General features: G+C 53.2%; 1 protein-coding gene across 6 annotated transcripts in view; it reads left to right on the top strand.

Annotated features, from left to right (window-relative positions):
- DAB2IP (DAB2 interacting protein) overlaps positions 1–21,374 on the top strand; it is a 196,951-nt gene that overhangs the window by 21,516 nt on the left and 154,061 nt on the right. For 2 of the 6 annotated variants that reach the window (XM_082625370.1, XM_082625369.1), the window contains exon 1: positions 2,625–3,000. The exons of 2 other annotated variants lie outside the window; for them this stretch is intronic. In XM_082625370.1, coding sequence (XP_082481496.1) covers positions 2,898–3,000 — 103 coding nt within the window. In that variant the 5' untranslated portion in view covers positions 2,625–2,897. Of the gene's footprint in view, positions 1–2,624; positions 3,001–4,354; positions 4,468–4,637; positions 4,666–21,374 lie in introns of those variants that run through there. 2 more of the 6 variants (XM_082625375.1, XM_082625362.1) reach the window with 2 other exon arrangements.

The following is a 21,374-nucleotide window of genomic DNA, read 5'->3' as shown; positions in this document are numbered from 1 at the left end:
TGCCTGGGAGAGTCGATGAAGACCTCACAGGGCCTTCCTGTGGGCTGCAGTGCCAGAGCTGGATCGTAATAGGAGAAACAGGTCTTGGCCCAGCAGAGCGGGGGAGGACTGGGCGTTCCAGGAAGAGTGAACCGTTTATGAAGGCATGTCAGAGGTTGGGGGTTTGGGAGACCTGGTCGCGTGACAGTGCTCTGGTGGGGGACTCTCAGCTGGCTGGGACTAGGGTATGAAGGGCCCCAGTGGAGACTGGGGAGCAGGCTATTCGTGTTCTTAAGGTTTACCGAGCACCTCACCATGAGTCAGGCTTTGTGTTGAGCACTTCACAGATATGATGACTGCATCATTCAAATAAGGACACTGAAGTTCAGAGCAGGAGTGGATTTTATGTGGACTTTATATATATATATATATATATATATATATATATATATATATATATTTTTTTTTTTTTTTTTTTTTTTTGGCGGTACGCGGGCCTCTCACTGCTGTGGCCTCTCCCGTTGCGGAGCACAGGCTCCGGACACGCAGGCTCAGCGGCCATGGCTCACAGGCCCAGCCGCTCCACAGCATGTGGGATCTTCCCCGACCGGGGCACGAACTCGTGTCCCCTGCATCGGCAGGCGGACTCTCAACCACTGCAACACCAGGGAAGCCTGGACTTTATATTTTAGACCATCATGCTTGCTCTGTACCCTTAAAAATGTTCTGAAAAGTCCAACACTTATGTACCTCCCACTCAGGTCAAGAAATAAAACCTTAGCAATCTAAGGGAAGCCCTTTCCCATCATCCTTCACATCTCCCTCTCCCCCCAGAAGTAAACAATTCCTGAATGGTGTATTTATTTATCATTCCTCTAAGTTTCCTTATACTTTTACCACATATGTGCATTCCTAGCAATATAGGGTATCATTTTGTTTTGCATGTTTTAGAAATCTACATGAATGATATCATACAATTTGATCTTCTGCAACTTGCTCCCCATCCCCCCCACTAATGATTCATAAGGAATCTCTAGTCATTTTCACTGCAGTATAGATTTTCACTGCCCTAACCACAATTTGTTTATGCATTTCATCCACTGACAAACATTGAGGCTGTTTTAGATTCTTTACTAGGATAACGAGGTTGCAATGAGCAAGAAGTTCTCTAGATTTATCCCAGAAGCCAAGTTTCTGGGTCACTAGGGTGTGTGCATCATTTCTAGATGCTGTCAAATTGTCCTCCAGAGTGGCGGTACCATTTCTCCTCCACCAGCAGCGTATGAGAGTTCTCTGTGCTCCTCATCTTCATCAACACTTTCTGCCGTCCTCCCCTTTGCTTTTTGCCAATCTCACAGGTGTGAAATGGCACTTTCCTCTGGCTTTATTTTGCATTTCCCTGATTAAGAGTGAGGCTGAATCTCTTTCGATATGTTTATTGGACATTCATGTTTCCCCTTCTTGGAATTGCCTGTTCCTATTTTTGATCCAGTTTTCTCTTGTTTCTTTTGAAAATTGATTTGTAGATCTTTGTATGTTTGGGATATCATGTTCCAAGGGTCTTCTTTTGATAAACAGGAGTTATGTTCTTTAATTAAATGTATCAATCTTTTTCTTGATAGTTTGAGCCTTTAAGCTCAAAAGCCTTTTGTGTCTTTAAGAAACCTTTCCCTATTAAAAAGTTTTCGCATTTAAGTTTCTTTAATCCACCTGGAATTGATCTTGTTTTATGCATGGTGTGAGGTAGAGATTTCATCTCATTTTTTTCCAACATGGACATCCAATTGCTCCATAAAAGAACATTTATAGAAAAGTCCACCCTTTCCCCAGTGGCCTGCAGCGCCACCTCTGCCGCATATGAAGTTTCCATATATGTGTGGGTCTATTTTCGCAGCCTCTGTTCTAGCCCATTGGCCTATTTATCTATCCTTGGGCTAATATACGGTCAAGTTGTAACTTTTCAGGCTCTTAGCACCTCCTTGAATTGGAAGAGCTAGTGGCTTCCTGAGAGCAGATCCATGTCTTATTCATCCTTGTGTCCCTCTCATCACTCATTACATGAACATCCACGTCATGCTTTTGTTTGCAAAGACTATCTCACACTCAGTCTCTTGGGCTCCTGAGACCCCCTTATGCAGAAGAGGAAACTGAGGCACAGAGGTGAGGTGATTTGCCAAGATCACACAGACAGAAGGTGTTCTTGTAGGATTTCGAAGCCACCTTTCCGTCCATCCCATTTTGCCTAGGCTCTGAAGACCTCTACCTGATCCTCCAGCTCATCTGGTGCAGAATTTTCACTTTTCCTTCCTTCTTTCAGCAAGTAGGTCCTGAGTGAAGTGTGTGTGCCAGATCCCATTTCTGGGGGGCTCCTCCCAGTACTGGAGACCAGTAGGGAGAGTGGGACCTCGGGTGGGCATTTTATGGGAAGTCTGAGGCCTGGGGTCAGCAGGAGGAAAACCCGCGGGTTTCAGAGTCTATCTAGAGAGCCTTGTCCTGGGCGTGCCCTTGGAACCCAGGAGCTGCCTGGAGAGAGGATGCCGGCTTCCCTCAGGAATTAGAGGCTTCCTCCCGCCCTCCCGCCTCCCGAGGCAGGAATGCGAAGGATCAGCTTTCAGCAGAGCTGCGGCTGCCTTTCCGGGGAGCTCCCAGTGCAGGCCTTTCCTGAGCTGTCGAATTAACTGGTTCTGTCTGTCCAACTGGGAGAGCAGCTCTTGCTAAAAATAGCGTCCTGCCCCGCATGACCCACGCTCGCCGGGGGCCGGCCGCGACGGTCCCACCCCACCGGGAGTCCCCACCCCAGGCCTGGCCCACGTCCCACCCCCGAAACCGAGGCCGAGGCCGCGGGCACAGCGTTGTCCCCACAAGTGCCGCGGAGGGTGGAAGGCCCGCGGCCCGAGGAGCGGCCGAGGCCGTCCGGAATGGGAGCCCGCGGCGCGGCCTCCCGCGCGCTCGCTTGGGCCTCCCTGCCGCTGCTGGGGCTTCCCGCCGGCGCGCTCAGCGAGGACACGCTTTGCTGCCGAGGTAAGGCCGGGCCGCAGCCGGCGCGCCCCTCGCTCTTCCCAGGCACTTGCTGGCGCCTCTTTCTCCTTCCCCACCCCGGGTCCGTGGCGGGGGTGGGATGGGGGCGGGGCCGAAGGAAGGTGAACGTAGGCATCGGAACCCAAGCAGGGCTTGGGGAGAAGAGTCAGGTGCTCTCTGCAAGCTCATCTTTGGTTCGAAAAAAGTCGCAGTCTCGCCACCTCGTTTGAGAAGCTTTTGCTTCCCCTTGGCCTCAGTCTTCCTATCTGGATTATGGGACAGTAAAATCGTCCAGCTTTAATTTTGACTGTGACCCCAAGAGAAGTAGGGGAACCTGCTGAAACGGATCGCAAGCATTCTGGAGATGTTTGCCCGAACCCAGATGGGGTGGAGAATTTGTTGATGGAAGGGCTGGAGGTGCCCTCCCTGTGACCCCCCCCCCCAGATCCCCCCCTATGCCGTCCTCTCGGAGCTCTGGACCTAGCATCAGCCCACGGCCCCCGCGGGTGGAGATCAAGGCGAGACGCACAGCAAAGTTTAAGAGGTCAGGGCTTCCCTGGTGGCGCAGTGGTTGAGAGTCCGCCTGCCGATGCAGGGGACACGGGTTCGTGCCCCGGTCAGGGAAGATCCCACATGCCACGGAGCGGCTAGGCCCGTGAGCCATGGCCACTGAGGCTGCACGTCCGGAGCCTGTGCTCCACAACGGGAGAGGCCACAGCAGTGAGAGGCCCGCGTACTGCAAAAAAAAAAAAAAAAAAAAAAGTTTAAGAGGTCAACGGACGCGCGAAGATCCTTGCGGGAGAGGAGGGTGTGGAGTGGAAGAGGGGTGAGCAAGGCAGAGTCGCAGCCCACTCCTCAGTCTGGTATCTGCAGAGTTCCTGGGCTAAACCTGGGATTTTACCTTTGAAATCCCGGGAAAAGAGCGCAGTCCGGCCACACAGAGGGGCTCAGCAAGTTAGCTGAGCCAGGGAAGGGGAGTGGGTGTGTGGCCCGGCCCAGAGCCGGGGCAAAAGTGGGGACCAGGAGCCTGTGACGCGAGCCGAGGGGATCAGCGTTGCTCAGTCCGTCCGGCGCGGGTGGTAGTAGTGGGGTCGACTGGCCAAACAGGTGCGCTCCCTCCCCTCCCCTCCCCGCCTCCTCTCTGTCCGGGCCCAGCGGGCGGAGCTGCGGGTGCCGGGGCCTGCGATTGGCGGGGCTGGGCTGGCAGAGTGGCCGGGGGAGCCCGGGAGCCCAAGCACCGCGGCGCAGGCGGAGGCGCGGAGCCGGCCAGAGCGCGCTACTGCGGGGTCCGCCGCCTGCCTGGCGGGGTCCAGCGCCTGCCTGGCCGGCTCCGCTCCGCTGCGCCTGGCTGGCGCTACTGAAACTTTCGTGCGCCCCGCGACCTCGCCACCTCGTGACTCTGGCCCTGTGCTGCTCGGGCTCCGGTGCCTTTGGGATGGCAGAGCCCAGCGGCCAGGCTGGCGAGTAGAGGTAAGAGCTAGGCGCACCCCAGTCGGTATGAGGGGGCCCCGGGGGCTTGCGGGGGTCCTAGAGGGATCCGGGGTTCGAGGGGATCTGGGGACCCTGATGGGTGGTATAGTGGTGCCTGACTGAGGAGTGGGCTGCGACTTTGCTTTACCTACCCCTCTTCTACCCTACAGCCCCGTATGCTGCGAGGATCTTTGCGTGGTGAGTTGACCCTTTAAACTTTCCTGGGCGCCTCTCTAGACAGCTGGGTCCTTGGGAGAGAACCGCGCGGTGTTACAAGGAAGGCAGCTCCAGCTGGGTCTCGCAGCCGGCGGGGATTGGCTGGGGGCTTTCTGCAGTCTCCCAACCCTAACAATTCCAAGTTGTCTCCCCAAACCTCGGACCTTCCTCATCTACTCCTGGGGGTTGATGTTTGGGCAGCCACTCCTCTCTGCCCAGAGCCAGGCACCCCGGGGCACCCAAGTTTTGGGTGTTGTTTTGTTCAACCAGTAGCCACTCCTCAGTTTTTAGGGGGGCGGGGTTATTGAAGCGAGATCTCTTTTCTGTCTCCTGGGCTGCCTGGAACCCTACCCTCCAGAAAACATCTTGAGAAAGCAGAGTGGGAACAGGGACCAAAGCCATCTAGGCTCCAATCCCCAGCCTGGTAGGAACACCGTGGGCTTTTCTTGTTTCTGAACGGTCTATTCTTTTAAGCTGTCTGGCTTGAGTCATACGGAAACTGCGCCTCTCCTCTCCTGCCCTCTTTTGCTACTTAGGGTGGAAATTAATTTTGATTGAGGGTGGATAGGCAGGTAGCTTGTCACCTATGAGGATCATCCTTTTTAATGATCATCTTTATTTCCCCTCAACGTCAAAGCCAAATGCCTTTCTGTTTTCTTGACCTAAGACAGTACACCTGAGAATTAAAAACATACCAAACACAGGCGTTGGAGTCCGGAAAACCCCAGCCCTGCTGTTCATTAGCTGTGTGTCCTTGGGCAGGTTTCCTAACCTCTCTTAGCTCAAAGTTCCCACCCCAGGGGGTTGTGGTGAGGCTTTTCTGAGGTTAGGCATGGAAGGCATCTGGCTCATAGGACAACAGCCTTGGGCTGCCAGTCTGCATCCTGGAGCCTGGGCCTTCTTGCTGCCTGAGCGACCCAGACCCTTTGTGACTCAGTTTCCTCTCCTCTCACAAGTTGGTGTGGACCAGCCCCTCTTAACCAGCCTTTTTGAGAAAAGTAGACAGATACATATACTCTCCAAGGCATATGATTTCACTGGGTTTGTAAACCTCAGATTTAAGACAGCCCCATCCATCCCCCTCCTTGTCATGAATTATTTGGAAGATATAAGGCCTTCTGTCTACCACTGATCTCTTCCCATCCCATTTGGATGCCTGGAGGTTACGGCTGCAAATATCAGGGAAGTGCAAGTGCACTAATTAACCAGCATGATAGGGAGCGGGGCTGACCTGTAGAACCTGGCCAAAGTCACCTTCAAGATCATCTAGCTACTCCATCCTTGTTCTTCCTTCCCCGAAGCTGCATCTCCACCTGGAGAGCATCTAATCTTTTTTGCTGGGATCCTTGAGTGGCAGCCCACTAGGCAGCTGGTTTCATTTGGGCAACTCCAGTCTGTTAAAAAATTCTTCCTGTTTGGAGTAGAAATCTGTGTCCCTGTTACTTCTACCCACTGGTTCTAGTACAACCCTTCAGGCATCTCTTATTGGCTCAATTATTCACTGTGGTCCCCTGATGCCTGGCATTCTGTTCCTTCCCTGAGGCGTTCAGCACACTGAACTGAGGCTGGCAATGATCACAGCACCATTTATTGAGTGTTTATTATATGCCAGGTCCTGTACTGAGAGCTTTTACACATACTATTTCTGTGCAGCCTTCAGACAGCCCCATGAGGTGGAATCTTTTCTTATCCTCATTTTACGTATGAAGAAACAGGTTTAGAGAGGTTAAGAGACCTACCCAAGGTCATACAACACATAAGGAGCTAGGCTGCATCCCAAAGCTAGCATCTGCCTTTATCGTTACTTCTGTCCTGTGCTGGTATGCGTATCCACTGTGCCCACACACACTGTGTGTGTGTGTGTGTATGTCTCAGTCTGTGGTGTTTGCTGGCAGTGCTTTTCTCACAATCACCTGGGGCCCCTATTAAAATGCAGGTCTTTCACCTGTACTCCAGACCTAGGAATCTGCACTTTTTAAAACTCCCCAGACCATTCTCATGCACAGCATAGTTTGAGAACCACAGCCCCAAGGTATGCTTAGGGAAAGAATGTGGCATGTGGGTTCCAGAAGATCTGAATTCAAGTCTTGGCTTCACTCTTTTTTTTTTTAAATTTACTTATTTGTTTGTTTATTTATTGGCTGCTTTGGGTGTTTGCTGCTGCGCGCGGACTTTCTCTAGTTGCGGCGAGTGGGAGCTACACTTCTTTGTGGTGCGTGGGCTTCTCAGTGCAGTGGCTTCTCTTGTTGCAGAGCACAGGCCCTAGAGCGCGCGGGCTTCGGTACTTGTAGCACACGGGCTCAGTAGCTGTGGCTCGCGGACTCTAGAACACAGGCTCAGTAGTTGTGGCACATGGGCTTAGTTGCTCGCGGCAGGTGGGATCTTCCCGGACCAGGGCTCGAACCCGTGTCCCTTGCATTAGCAGGCGGATTCTTAACCACTGCGCCACCAGGGAAGCCCTTGGCTTCACTCTTTTGAGCTGGTTACTTTCCCTTCCTGGGACAAGATGTTATACCCCCAGTGTACGGGGTGACTGCTGTCTGTGATGGGCTGTGGAAGTCTCCTGGGTGGATATCACGCATTATGGGGCAGGCCCTAGGAGGACAGAGTGCCCTGGTGAGGCCTCTCCTGCCACAGTGGATGTGCATGGCCACAAACCTGTGGCTCCTAGGAGGCCCTACACGTCACCCCTCCCCCCCATCTCCCCAGACATCTGGCCTCTGCTTTCTAGAAGCACTGGTGCACCTTGGATGAAGCTCTGGTGCTCAGATTTCTCAGCACGGGTGATGGGGACCCCGGACAGGTGGGCAGGACTCCCCTCCACACACACCCCTTCCTCCTCCATGGCCCCATGATGGCCTCTGATCTCCCAGACAGGAAGTGCTGTGCTCCAGCTTCTGGGGGAGGGGAGTGGGGTAGGTCTGCCGTGTGTGCATTGGTGTTTTAAATCCAGTGGAAATGCATCCTTTCCCCGGAGGGCTGCTCTGCTGGTCCGTGGGCAGCTCTAGAGAAACAGCTGACCTGCGGCTGGCTGGGTAGGGCTGGTGCCAGGAAGGGTGTGGGGTAAGGGAATCGCCTGCACAGACCTCGGCTGGGTCCCAGTCCTGACCTCCTAGCCCTGCTGTACACAGAGCACTTGTTTCACCTTTATCCTGTTTGATCTCCTGAAAACACCGAATTAGTAAACACCCATTCTATGGAAGAGGTCATTGGAGTCCAGGAAGCTGCAGTGACACGTCCAAAGCTCTACCGTCTGGGTGCATGGGGGAGATGGTAAAGTCGGAACTTGAACCCAGGCCCCTTGACAATAAGCACAGGTCTTTTTTGTGCTGCCTTCCACACCTCATTGTTTTCTGCCCCACCTGGTCATGGCTTTAGTGCCAGAGTCCTCGCCCGGATGCTGGAAGACCTGGGTTCTGACTGGGCCACCACTGGGCTGTGTGATCCTGGGCAGGGCTGGTCATCCCTTAAAACTTTAGTTTCCTTGTCTAGAAAGGGTGGGGGGTGTTTGGTTAGATCTCTGAGATTCCTTCCAACCTTGACATACACAGGTTATATTTTTTGTTTTTTTGCATTTCCGGGGGCAGGGCGTGGGGTTCCACGATGGACTCGGGGCATGGGTGAGTTGTTGGGTAGGGTTGGAGGGCAGAGTGCTGCACTGGGGCTGGTTGTGAAACCAGTCGGAAGGGATTTGTGGGCTCAGTGTCCAGGGTCCTTGGGGAGCTGGGGTGCGGGGGGTCAGCAGGAAGGTGCCCGGGGCAGGGTGAGGTGGATTACACTGAACACTGCAGGGGGGTGATGGTGGGAATGACTGGGAGTGTGGATGGGAGCTGAGGGGGAGCTGGGGCCCCAGCAGAGCCCCGGTCTCAGCCCAGGACAACCCTGGCCGAGAGACCAAGAGAATGTCATAGCCTCTAATCTACCTCCTGAGCCACTGCATGTCTCTCCATGGGGCGTCCCCAGCCTTCCTTGAGTCCAGCCCCTCCCAACTGGAGTCTGTGTCAGGACTGAGGGCTTCCAGTGGCCTGTTCTCCATGCCCAGGGCGGGCTCCCAGCAGCCTGGCTTCCTAAAGCAGGCCCTTGTCAACCGCAGCCTCTGCCAGCCGCCTGCCCTCAGCTCCCCGTCCATCAAGCCTCTTTTTCCCTCCCTGGGGGTGGCTCCCTGTCACCCTCCCACGGGATCAAACCCATGCTCTCTGGCCTGGCCATCAGGGCCAGGCCTTCTCCCACTACCCTCCCTGCCTCTCCTCTCTCTGTTCTTCAAGCTCCACCTGTGACTCCTGTATCTTCTTCTCTCTCAACCACTGCTTCATTGCCCAAATTCTAACTGCCCCTCCGGGACTGGCACAAATGTCACTTTTGCTCGGTCTCATCACTAAGGGGGAGACATCCCCCTGTGCGGTTCTGGTTTGTAGCTCTTATCAACTCCCTTGCTTCACACTTTATCATCAGCTTGTCCATCTCCCGAGATGGATTCTGAACTTCTTGAGGGCAAGGCGGCCTGGCTTTATCTCTCATCTCGGTGCCCACGGAGTGGGTGGGGCCTGGCGAGGGCCTTCCTTGGTCTAGTAAATGCTCATAAAGCCTTGTAGAGTTGGACTGGCTTGTAATCAGGCTTGGTTTTTATGCTCCTGGCTCAGAGCTTTTTGCCTGCACCCCGCTTCCCCACGCAAACAGGTGCGGGTCCTGTCTGTCTGGGCTCTGGGTTAAGCCAGCTCCAGCCAAGGGATGCACGGAGGGATGCCTTTGGTTTTTGGAAAGACTTTCTGCCTCCTTTGGCTCGTTCTTGCTATTTAAGAAAGTCTATTCTGGCTTTGTGGCATCAAAGACGGAGAGGCCTGGAACCAGGTCTGAAAAGGGTACCTTGTCAGCTCCCCTGCTTGCAGGCTGAACTTCAGGTCTCAAAGCAGTGTAGCCAAGATTCATCTGATCCTCTAGAATTCAGAAGAGAGTTTGTAAAGTATTTACAAAGGGTCTGCAAGGTTATGCGGATTGTGTTGGGGGCCCAGAGACATGGCCCCAGAGGCACCCAGGGGATTCCCTTGACTTTTCTAGAGATGCACAGTTCTTTGCAGTCAGAATCTCCAGGGGAACTCTGTCCCTGCGTTCAGCGAGGGTTGTTGAACCCGGAGGAGGCTCTCCATCATGACGCTTCCCCATTCAGAATGAGGTTCTTGTGTTGGGCTCATTTTCCCCGCTAGTATCATTTGCTGAGAGTGAACTCAGGCAGTAGCAGGTGGGCGAGGTGGGACCAAGGAGAACAGGCTTTAGTCAACGCCCACACAGCTGGGCCAGGTGACCAGGGAGGAGCTCTCTATCCCCAAGGAGGGAGCTCCCATCTCCTTGTAGATCACGGTGGCTATTGAAGACCCATCTTGGAGTAAGGTTCAAGGGATGCTGAGGGTGCTGGAGGGAGAGAAGTGAGATTGATGATGGTCTGGCTTTAGGTTCACATGCTGCCCAAGTCCCTTGCCCGATTAGAGGCTGGCAGGGGCCCTTGAAGTCCTGTCACCTCCCATGCGGCCCTTGTTCCTGAATGTCCTGCTCACTTTTGTTTTCTCAGTTTACCTGTCTCCACCCCTGCCTCTGCCCCTGGGCTGAGCATCTTAGCACAGGTGCCTCAGGGTTGACTCCTCTGGGCCACCCTAGGTCGCACCTCCTCAGAGCGGGAGGGGAGGGAGCATGGGGGTAAATGAATAAGTAAATGAGTGAATGGTCCTTCTCAGCATCTTTGGTGACCCTGTCTGCCTGTCACTGGCTGGAGAATATGTGACAAATGAGTCCACCAGGAAATGGCTGTCTGACGGGAGCCGTGAGGACCCAGTCAGACATAATGGAAGCCGGCTCTGGATGGAGCTGGGATCTCAGAGCCTTTCCCATCCATCAAAGCTGAGGCTGCTTCCTCGAGGAGAGAATTCCCAAAAGGCTCCGCTGGCTCCCTGATAGGGGTCTGCAGTGTGTGTGAGGGATTTTGCTTTTCGGCCAGGATGTGGGGAGTTAAAAATAGGCATCCTAATCCCTCGGGTCCGTGTCAGACTTGAGGCTGCTCAGGGCCCTTCGGCTCCATTATCTCACTCGAGTGGCTTGGCAGCCACTGATGTGGGTGGAGGTCGGGCTGCCCACTTTATAAAGAAGCATGTGGAGGCGGGCGCCCAATTTCTGCTTGAGGCTGTGCCCGGCATTTGGTGGCAGAACGTAGGTCTGTTCCCTGGCCCCCTGCGAGGAGCCCAGTTAAAGTCTAAAGTCCACAGGCTACAGGAGGGAAGGGGGTTGATTGAAACAATAGGGGTAGATTACTAAGCGAAGCAGCAAGGAAGACGCAGGCTGGATCAAGGCCCCAGGGGTTGGGGGGCAGTGGGAGGCTGTAAGTGCTGGAGCGGGAGTGTGTGGGGAGGTGGGGGTAGTGATGAGAGTGAAGCACAAAAGTACCATGGAGACCCCAAGTCGGACCCCTTGAATGTCATAGTAAGGCGTGTGAACATGATACTGTAGGCCACGGGGATCCATTGAGGATTCCAGAGCACAGCAGTTACTGCTTTATCAAAAGTGCAGTGTGATGGTGTGCTCCCCCGGCTTTGCTATGGGTGTCTTTTTATGGTGTTTGGTAGAGCAGATTTTTTTTGCCGGGGGGGGGGTGGGCGCAGGATTTTTTTTTTTTTTTTTTTCTGGTTGTGCCACGCGGTATCTGGGATCTTAGTTCCCTAGACCAGGGATGGAATCCGTACCCCCTGCAATGGAAGCGTGGAGTCTTAACCACTGGACTGCCAAGGAAGTCCCGGTAGAGCAGATTTTTATTTAAATCCTCAGAAGACACCCTGTCCCTCCCCACATCTCCTCCTGGAACCTGGTACTGTAGAGGAGGGAGAGTCTCATTTTCTCCTGCCTCTGGGTTCTGGAGCAAAGTCTCTATCTGGGTTTCTCTGCTTCTTCCTGTTTCCAATCTAGGTTCTCCTGGTTGTCTGTCTATCTGTCCTTGCCGTGGTTGGAGGAATTAAAGGAGAGGGAGGAGGCGGTGGCTGAAGTTGAGGGAAGGCTCTTCTCTCCTGGCCTGATTCATTGAAACTTTTACAGGCTGCGCTCCTGCCTCCTTGCCCCTGGCAAGCTCCCAGACCACCAGGCTCTCCTTCCACACATTGTAGTGCCCTTTGGCCTCTAACCCATACCTTTATTAGCTCTTTGCTCTTTCCCCAGATAGGGGGAGACCCAGGTGGGGGTTTACCTGGGAGGTAAACCAGATCTCTCGGACCATTGAAACTCTGTCATCCGCCCATTTTAGAGTTGGGCAGACAGAGGCCTGGGTTTGCTGGGACTCAAACCCGATCTCCAGCCCCGTCTTGGGCTTTGGCTGCAACACTATTGTGCTTTTCAGAGCCACTCTGCTTCTGAGCTCCAAGCGCAGGGATTCCCAGCTCGGTGTGAATCCTGGTTGTGCAGCCTCGGCTCCTCCTGGGGCTGAGAGCCAGCGGCGCCAAGCCTGTGGGTTCCCAGCGAGGGCTCTTGGCGTTGGCTTAGTCACGGGGATGAGATCGCTACTCACCTCGGGGTGGGGGAGGATGCCAAGCTTCGGGAACTTTCACTCTGAGCCACCTGTCGATTTTGTATGTGTGTGTAAGAAAAACAAACCTGTGGGTTGGGACTTTGAACTTGGCCTGTGAACTGCGGACCTGGAAGCTGCTGGGCCATGACAAGCTCCTGGACTGTGCCATCTCGCAGATTCCAGGAGAGTGGCTCTGTGTCGAGAGAGCTTGAACCTGGTGTTAGTGTTTGTTCTGTCTCATCCTGGCTCTGTGCAAGAGGCAGGACCTCCCTGGGCTGTAAAAATCCTTCCTGGCAGCTCACACTTTCTGAGTACTTCCCATGAGCCAGGATCTGGGCTCGAGACTTTCCAAGGATCAGCCCCTTTGATTCTCACAACAGACCCGTGAGGTCCTGTTATCATCTCCATTTTGCAGATGAGGAAGCTGAGGCCCAGAGAGGAGGTCACCCAGCTTGGACAGGGCAGAGGTAGAGTTTGAATGAAAATCTTCCCCACTCCACAGCTCGAGGTGTCAGTCACTGTGCTTCTCTGCTCTCCGGCTGCTGGGCTAATTCCTGTGGGATTGTGAAAGCATAAATACCAAGAAATTAGGTGTGATTAAGCAGGTAAGGAGCGGGAAAGGGGTGAATGAGGAATCCTAGATTGACATCATCCCCCATATTCCCCGTCCAGCACTGGCCACGAGCAGTCAGAGATGGGGAACAGAGGAGAGCAGGTACGGCTGTATCCAAGCTCCAGGAGGAAAGGGCACATTAAGCCATTCCTGGGCCTGTCTCTTTCCACCCCCTGTAACTGTTGGCTTTTTTTATGTTAATTCCATTCCTATCCTCCCCCGGAAGGTGCCTTTAAGGCAGGATGGTTGCTGGGGTCATTTCCCTTTGAGTGGAGTGACCAATACTGTGTTGATTCAGATTTGGAACAGGGGTCTGTTGTTGGCTGCTGAATCCTGGGCTTGGGGTGGGAGGTGGGGAAAGAGCCAAGTAGCTTGTTCCCACCCCAGAGGGGCCTGGTATTTTGGAGAGACTAAGGGTAGGGGCTAGTCTGGGGTCCATTAAACAGACCTGGATTGGAGTCCTGGCTGCTCCACCTACCAGCTCTGTGGCCTTGGACAAAGTCACCTCACTTCTCTGATCCTCAGTATTCTCATCTGTAAATTGGGAATAATAATAATCCTTATCTCCTAGGGTTGTTGTTAGGCTAAAACTAGACATGGAGCCAGAGAACACAGTACAATGTCTGTGCCTTGTAAACACTTAACAAATGCTAGTGATTTTGTTCTTACTTATCACAATTTGCATTATTATTACTGAGGGCCTTCTCAGTCAACTTGACATTGGTCTTGGGATACTCTGGCCAATGCCCTTTCCAGAACTTACTGCCTCTGGGAAGGCAGTTTTGGGTATGGAAAAGTCTGATATAAAGAGACTATATGAATTACTTATTTATTTTTTCTTGTAAAGATACAGGGTGACTCAAATCCACCAAACAAAAAGGTTTTTGAATGTGGGTTTTTCAGTGAGCTTCAGGGATAAATAGAGAAAGGGTATGATAGAGGAAGAGATTTCTTTAAGATGCTGTAAGTTTATCTCTTGCACAGCATTCACATTACACTAGAGCTTGGTTTTGCCGGTTAAGTTGCTGAGGTGAGTGTATGTTGAAGCAGCCCTGCTGGGTGAAGGGGGTAGGTGGAGAGATTCAAACCAATGTGAGGTTCGGCTCCCCCCTCCCTCCTGAGAACCTCTGGGGTCCACTCCTAGGGAGAAAGCATGCCCAGTCTTGGAGAGGCCACAGGTTGGTGTGGGGAGGGTGACATATCAGGTGGGCTTCCTGGAGGAAGTGGCACTGGAGGTGGCTGCCCTGGTTTCTGCAGACGGGATTGCAAGATCACTTCTCCCAAGCTTGCCTGGGTCTCTGTGGCAGCCCTGCAGCCCGGTCAGCTGGGAGGCCCCAAGCCTGGCAGTCAGGACACTTGGGGAGGGGGGACGATGTCCAATCCTGCCTCAGTTTCCCTCTTTAGACCTGTACATCCCTGGAACCCCTTTATCTTGGGCACACCTTTAAAAAGGGAGAGGAAGGGTATGGATGAAGATTTGGGTTTGAAATCGGAGCTCAGTTTGTCACTTCCATTGTGTGCCCTCAGGCACGTCATTTCACTGCCTGTGCCTCAGTTTTCCCATGTGTCATACGAGGATAATAGTGACCCTGACGTCACCGAGTTGTTTGGAGGCGTCGGTGAGGTAATGCAGGTAAAGTGCTTGTCACAGAGCTGGCTCAGGTTAAGTGCCTGTCATTAAAAACTGCTGCCTGCCTGCTGTTGTTTTTAGCTCGGGACACACCTCTTTGCCCTGGCCTCCCCTCCACCGAGATCCTGTTGTTGACATCCTCCTCACTAACTAGTGCAGGGATTTTAAGTATTTATATCCTTGCTGGAATTTCTCTTTGCATTGTCTAGTTAATTACCTAATTGAATGAAGGCAAACAATTTCACTTCCTTTCCTTTGCCAGCGCAGGAAATGGCCGGTGCCTTCTTTTCTGTGATTGAGATGATTATTGAAATATTTGATGAGGAGGAGGACACGCCTTCCCGCCTTGAGAGGTCTGCTCCCTCTTAGAATAGCTTAATGGGCCCCGTAAATCAAGCTGCAGCCACGTGCTTGGGAAACATACGTCTTGTTGAGGATGTTGATGGTTTGGCCGCTGTTTCTTTGGGTGCCAGCATGCTGTTTTGGCACCTTCTTACCGGTTCCGGGAAGGATGGTTGATAAGACTTCTTTTTAAATATTCAGAACTCACGACCTGTGTACGTATTTGAGGAGGCCTGGCCGATGGAGTATAAATCCAAACCAAGGCAGAGGGAGAAGGTGTCACATGGCAAGGAATCACTGACTCTTCACACCTTGCTGGTGTGGGTGGTGTTGCGTTCTGCCCTGCCCCTCGTGGCTCTGGGGCGGGGAAGTGCAGTGGTTAAGGGCATGGGTTCTTTTTCTTCTTTTGGCCGCACCTCGTGGCTTGCAGCATCTTAGTCCCCTCTCCAGGGATTGAACCTGGGCCCCAGCAGGGAAAGCGCCGAGTCTTAACCCCTGGACCGCCAGGGAATTCCCAAGGGCATGGGTTCTGAACTTGATGTCCTGGGGGCTTCCAGTCCTTGCCCTGCCGCTCAGTAACTGCATACATTGGCATAGTCATTTAACTTGTCCTTGGCTCTGAAGTGAGGGGCGTATAATAGATCCTGCTTTATAGGAATTGTCAGAATTGTTCTACACGTAATGCCAGCCCAGAGTAAGTACTCATACAAGTAAGCCATTGTTTTTATTTAAGGATCTTAAAAAAAGCCTTACTGTGTTCTTTACCCCAAGACCCTCCCCATTTGTTTTACCTCATTCTGTCAAGATAACAACCAGAACCAGCACGCCCAGGCTTCTCCCACCTCTGGGCTCCTGCTGGCCAGTCCCCTCTATTTGGAATGTCCCTGTCTTTGCCCTTCCTTGTTCCTTTAGAACTTATCTCAAGCACTGTGCCCTCCGTGAAATGTTCCTGGAGCCACCCCCCCCCAGCCAGTCCCCCTTAAATGCCTTATTACATCCTTGTTATGCCTTTTGTCTGCAACTATTGTTGACCCAGGTATGTCCCATGGAATGACAGTCTGGAAGATACTTTGTAAAAAAGGAGTTTTGGAAAAGGCTGCATACTTGATGCCCATTTGTACAGTACCAACCCACAGTGGCAACTGTAAAGGCTCTGAGAAGTTCTGCAGTACAGAAATCTGTCGAACTTTGTTTGCCCCAGAACTCTCCAAACCTCTGACCTTAGGACACTTTCTTCCTGGAATAACTATTGACAAAGCTTTGTGACCTTCTTGGGGGACGTGGCGTTGTAGACATCTATATAGTAGTTTGATGGTATCTCCCCATTTGACAGTCAAGGAAACCAAGTAACTGGCCCCAGGTAAACTTGTGTGCGTCTCCATCACCTCCTGGATCACGTGGCGGGTCCTTTATGTGGGTGTTCAGGGCCAGGTGGCAAGGAAGGGCTGGCTGTGACCTGCTCTCAAAGGGCATTTGGCCTTGTTGAGGGAATGAGATGGACACATGAAACAGAGAGAGGTTAACTGCCAAATCGTGCATCCCTGAGCCTGCGTGTAACAGGAGCCCTGGCGCAGTCCGCATCCCTGCCCGAGGAAGGACACGGGAGTCAAATGTCCTCTGGGAAGCCAGCACTGTCCCCAGCGCCTGGGACCCCGGAACTCGGCCCCACCTGCCTCCCCCAGCGATCCCCGTGGATTCCGTGACTCCACTATGCTCTGGTCCCGCGGGGGCACAGCTGAGGGAGGGGAGAAGAGGCAGCAGAGAAGAGAAGAGCCTTCTGTTTATCAACGCAGTCTCCCCTTCCTTTCTGGGGAAAAAATGCTCTCTTTCTGATTCCTCTTTTATTATGGGAAATTCTCAGGGGAGCAGTTACCTGACAGTGGGAATGATCTGCTGTCTTTATTCTAGGGCCTGTCTGCCTAAATTCCTTCTTGGAGTAATTGCTTTTGGTGATTCAGAGCTGCTGAATATTGTTTTAGGAGAGGGTGCCGGTGCAGAGGCAGGGGGATGCCCACAAAGGCGTTTTCAAGGGTGTGTGGGCGGCCAGCGGCGCTGCTGCTGGTGGCGAGGGTGGTGTGATAGATGATACAGTTCTTACCTTTGCATTGGTCCCCTCTCATCCTGACAGTGCACGGGTTGCACGGGAGCTCACTTGACTGTGGAACTGGGGCAGGTTTACTGTAGGAAAAAGAAGAGCTGAAAGGCAAGTGTCAGATCTGATGGGTTTGGTCACCCCTCACCTTGGGCGTTTAGTCCTGGCCATTGGCCCCAGCCTGACCCTGACCCTGGCTGTTGTCATCTGGCCTTCCGGAGGGCCAGGGAGAAAGTGGCGACTCCTAGGAGAGCCTTGAAGGAGATCAGCTGCTGTGAATCGGCCTGCCCTTTCCTCTGGGTAGCCTGAGGCGCTGGCTCTGGACCCTGCTGCCTGGGGCACTGCTGTCCCCTGGGAGGGGAGGGCAGGTCAGGGTGCCTGCTTAGTGGGGGTGCTGAGAAGGGCATGAAGGGAGGATCTCAGCGTGGGACTGGGAGGTTTATCTGCTCAGTGGATAAAAAGGCAAGTGTGGGCATTTCCTCCCAGAAACGGCCCCCAGCAAATGCCCAGAAAAGGCCTAATTTCAAATGAGTGAGCGCTCTAGATGTGGAAGGGAAAGCCTGGACTACAAGGTTCCTCAGGTTTCTCACCTGGAGCTTATATGGGTGGGGGGTGGGGGGGCAGCATGGTACAGGGGCTTCAGTGGAATCTCTCCACCCCCCACCCCTCCCTCACCCAGGGAGAAGGAGGGTCCAGCCCCAGAGGTGGCCTGTCCTTTGTCATAACCACTACCCTCCCTCCCTCCCTCCGTGAGACCTGGACACTGCAACTCCCTGCCTGGGGTTCACATGGCATTTTCCTCCCCATTTTACAGATGAGGAAGTCGAGGCCCAGGGTGATCTGTCCAAGTGCCCACCGCACTCCCAGTCTCCTGACTCCAGGTCCAGGACCCCTGGGGGCTGTAGTGGGGGGGTTGGGAGGCTCAGCATCAGCCTAGCGGAGGAGGGGATGAGCCCTTTGAGGGGAGAGTGGTTTCTCTTGTTCCATCACCATCTTAGTTGGAGTTGGTTCTGTGACTGGTTCCTTGAGTCTATGTAACCATACGTTAGACTGGGAAACTCCTGAAGGACAGGGACCCTTTGTCACCCTGGGATCACCCCTCAGTGCCCAGCTCAGTGTGTGTGTGGGTGGTCAGCCAGGGCTCTTTCAGGAATAAGAGGCAAAGATCCCATCAAACTGGCCAAATTTAGAGGGATGTTATGGGCTCACATATCTACAGAACCCAAGGAAGCACAATGGACTGTAACTGAATGAGTTAGGCCGTGATATCTGTTTCTCTCCTCTCACTCCACCCAGTTCTAAGCTCTGTTTCTCCACTGCAGTGGGAGTGGAGGAAGTGGGTCCCCAGGGAAGATTGGGGCACTGGCCCCAGAAGAAGAGGGAGCAAGCACAGGCAAAAACAACAGAAAGCCCAGAAACACGATGCACATGTCATGAATGGCTGGTAAATTCAATGGATTTTTGTAGACACTTTTTTTTTCCTCCAAAGAAGGAATTTACATTGGAGGCACATCATATCCTAGAACAAAACCAAGCAGACCCTGGGCCCTGAGAAGGATCTGAAGCCACAGCCTGGCTCAGCAGGAAAGAGCGGCATAATTGATTAGTGAGAGCGGTCTGCGCCTTGCTGGGAGAGGCAGGCTCTGCGTGCGCTCTGAGGGCCTGGGTGCCATCCCTTGTTGGGTGTTATAGGTGCTTTATTATTATTATTTTTTTGTGGTACGCGGGCCTCTCACTGTTGTGGCCTCTCCCGTTGTGGAGCACAGGCTCAGCGGCCGTGGCTCATGGGCCCAGCCGCTCTGCAGCATGTGGGATCCTCCCGGACCGGGGCACGAACCCGCGTCCCCTGGATCGGCAGGCGGACTCTCAACCACTGCGCCACCAGGGAAGCCCTATAGGTGCTTTTAAGGTTTGAAAACAATTGGGTTGAAACTAAATAATGTCGAAAGACTCCTCCAAACTTCAAAAGACCAAATACATGTGCTTGGAAGCCCTTTCTGGCCATACATAATACTATCCTACGGAACCGACAGGTAAATTATAATGAGATAGGACATGATGAGGGGTGATTGTTGGAGGCTGTGGTTCCTGGCATTCTGAGGCTCCAGGGAGGCCTTCTTGTCCTTTGACTGTGACATCAGTGAACTGCACAGCTCCTGCCTGCAGGGGCACATATTTATTGAGTGCCTATCTTCCAGGCACTGTTTTAGTTTGAGTGCCTAGTGTTTATCCCTGTTTACCAGGTTGAGAACTGGTATGATTTTAGGAGCTCCTGTAAACCACCTCTGGTGCCTGAAATTCCACCATTAGTGGTTGATTTCTTTGGGTGAAACATCGCCCTTACTAGCTTAGGTGGTAGGTACTCATGGGATACTGAATGTGGATCTCATTGATCTCTAAGCCCTATTTGGGTTGCAAGTTATTATTTGGAAGTGTGGAGACAGAGGAGTTAAACAGGGGACCCAGATAGGACATCGGGCTGGTGGTGGAAGTCAAGATTTGCACGTTGTACGTCACTGTGCCTACCCCACCCTGGGCGCTAAACTTAGCAACCGTCAAAAATTTTAGTCATCAAATTGTTTTTAGCGGTCTTTGTTTTCCAAGTTTGGGTCCTAAAGGCAGAACAAGAACTAAAGGTCCTTCCCGCCTCTGGCCCCCCGCTGCAGCCTTCCAGGTCCTTCCGCTCAGATGGGCGGCTCCTACTGTGGCTGCCGGGGCCAGCTGCTAGAGGAAGTTGCCGGAGCCGCCCTCCCACTCTTCCCAGCTGGAAGAACAGTTGTCGGCCCCTACCTGGTCACCTTCTGGCCCCTAGGAACCCCTTCCCCATGACAATATCCGCCACTGACCAGTCAGCAAGCGCTGACCCTCCCCCAGACCCCATACAGTGGTTAAAAGTATGTGTAGGATCTGGAGTCCGACTGGGTTCAAGACCAGCTGGGTGACTATACCACCCTTTGCTGACTTTCCCGTCTGTAAAATGGGATAACAGTACAAACCCCCAAAGGATTTATGCAGGTGTCATTGAGATAGATGATCACGTCCCTAGTTCAAGACCTGGCACGTGAAGGAAACTCTACATGGGATCTTTTTTTTTTTTTCTCTTTGTCGCGCCATATGGCATGTGGGGTCTTAGTTCCCCAACCAGGGATCGAACCCGTCTTAACCACTGGACTGCCAGGGAAGTCCCGATACATGGGATCTTTGATGATTATAATATCATTACTGCTCGGGGCCTCAGCCAGCCTTCCCACGGTGGGTACCAGCCTCCAGCTGCCCGACTCTCGCCTTCCCAGACACTGCACCTCCTGGCCCTTTGCATGTAGATGCCTTCTGACCCTCGGAGGGTCCTACCCTGGCTACCCTCCTCTGACCTGGGAACCCCATTCACGCTCAGGGTGTCAACTACCCCCGAACCTGGACTACTTCCAATCCTGACGGTAAGTCTCTCACTTTAATCCTCCCTCCAGAGTTCCAGATGGAGAAGTGATTTTTACCAGATGCTCTAAGGCACATCAACTGGTCCAACATGGAAATCCTGTTGCTTCCACTAAAACCACTTCCTCCCACCCCTAACCACCCCTCCCCCAGCCCCGACTTCCTGCTTTCAGGTGGAGGCTGCGCTGGCCAGGCCCCCGGGCCGGGGGAGCCCTGCCTTCTGCCTCCCCTCCTTCCCCTCCTTCCTCGTGCGTGAAAGACCAGTAGTTCCCTTGGCCACCGGTTCCTACCTCCATCCCTGCCCCCACTGTCCACTAGGCGATGCCCCAGCCACCGCCTCCTGCTTCCCCCTGCACCCCACCTCCAGGGGACCTTTCTAAACCCAGGTCTGATGGAGTCATTCCCTCCCCAGAGCACGAGGGGTCTCTGCTTCCCCATCTCTCTGTTGGGAGGTAATATTTCCACTTCTCAGGGCCGGGGCTGCCAGTGGATTGAGCAGTGGTGTGGGTGAAAGCAAAACAGAGTTGGACAAACTAATAATTAACAGATGTCAATTGTTAATAGCTTAAAAGTACCACCAGGGCCCCAGCCCCACCCCCCAGGCGGGAGGAAAGCTCACAGTCACTTGGCCCCTTGGACGAGATTGATTCCCAGCCAGCTTGGGATAGGGTTGACTGAGAAAGTGACAGGTACTGTGAGGTGTGTGTGGGGAAGGGGGGCGGGTTAAGTCCCATTGCCAAGGCCCCTGGGCTTTGACTGACTGATTCCCAGGGGTCTTCTTGGGACAAAGACAGTGGCTGCTGAACTAAAGAGGAAGATCAGTTGGATAATGGGGAAGAACCATGATCTGTCCATAGTCCCAGTTCCCCAGTTTCATCCAGATCCAGGCTGCCATCCTCTCTTCTGGGTGACTGCAGGATGCTTCTAACCGGACTCACTCCTTTGTTTGCTCTCCTACAGTCTGTTCTTTACTTAGTCACCAGAGTGCGTGTGGTTTTTTTAAAATTTAAGGTAGATTGGTTCAAGTTGCTTTCACTTCCCA

Source organism: Mesoplodon mirus (genome assembly GCF_964341445.2).
Source record: "Mesoplodon mirus genome assembly, chromosome: 1".
Classification (NCBI taxonomy): Eukaryota; Metazoa; Chordata; class Mammalia; order Artiodactyla; family Ziphiidae; genus Mesoplodon; species Mesoplodon mirus.
This window is presented reverse-complemented; position numbering and strand designations above follow the sequence as displayed.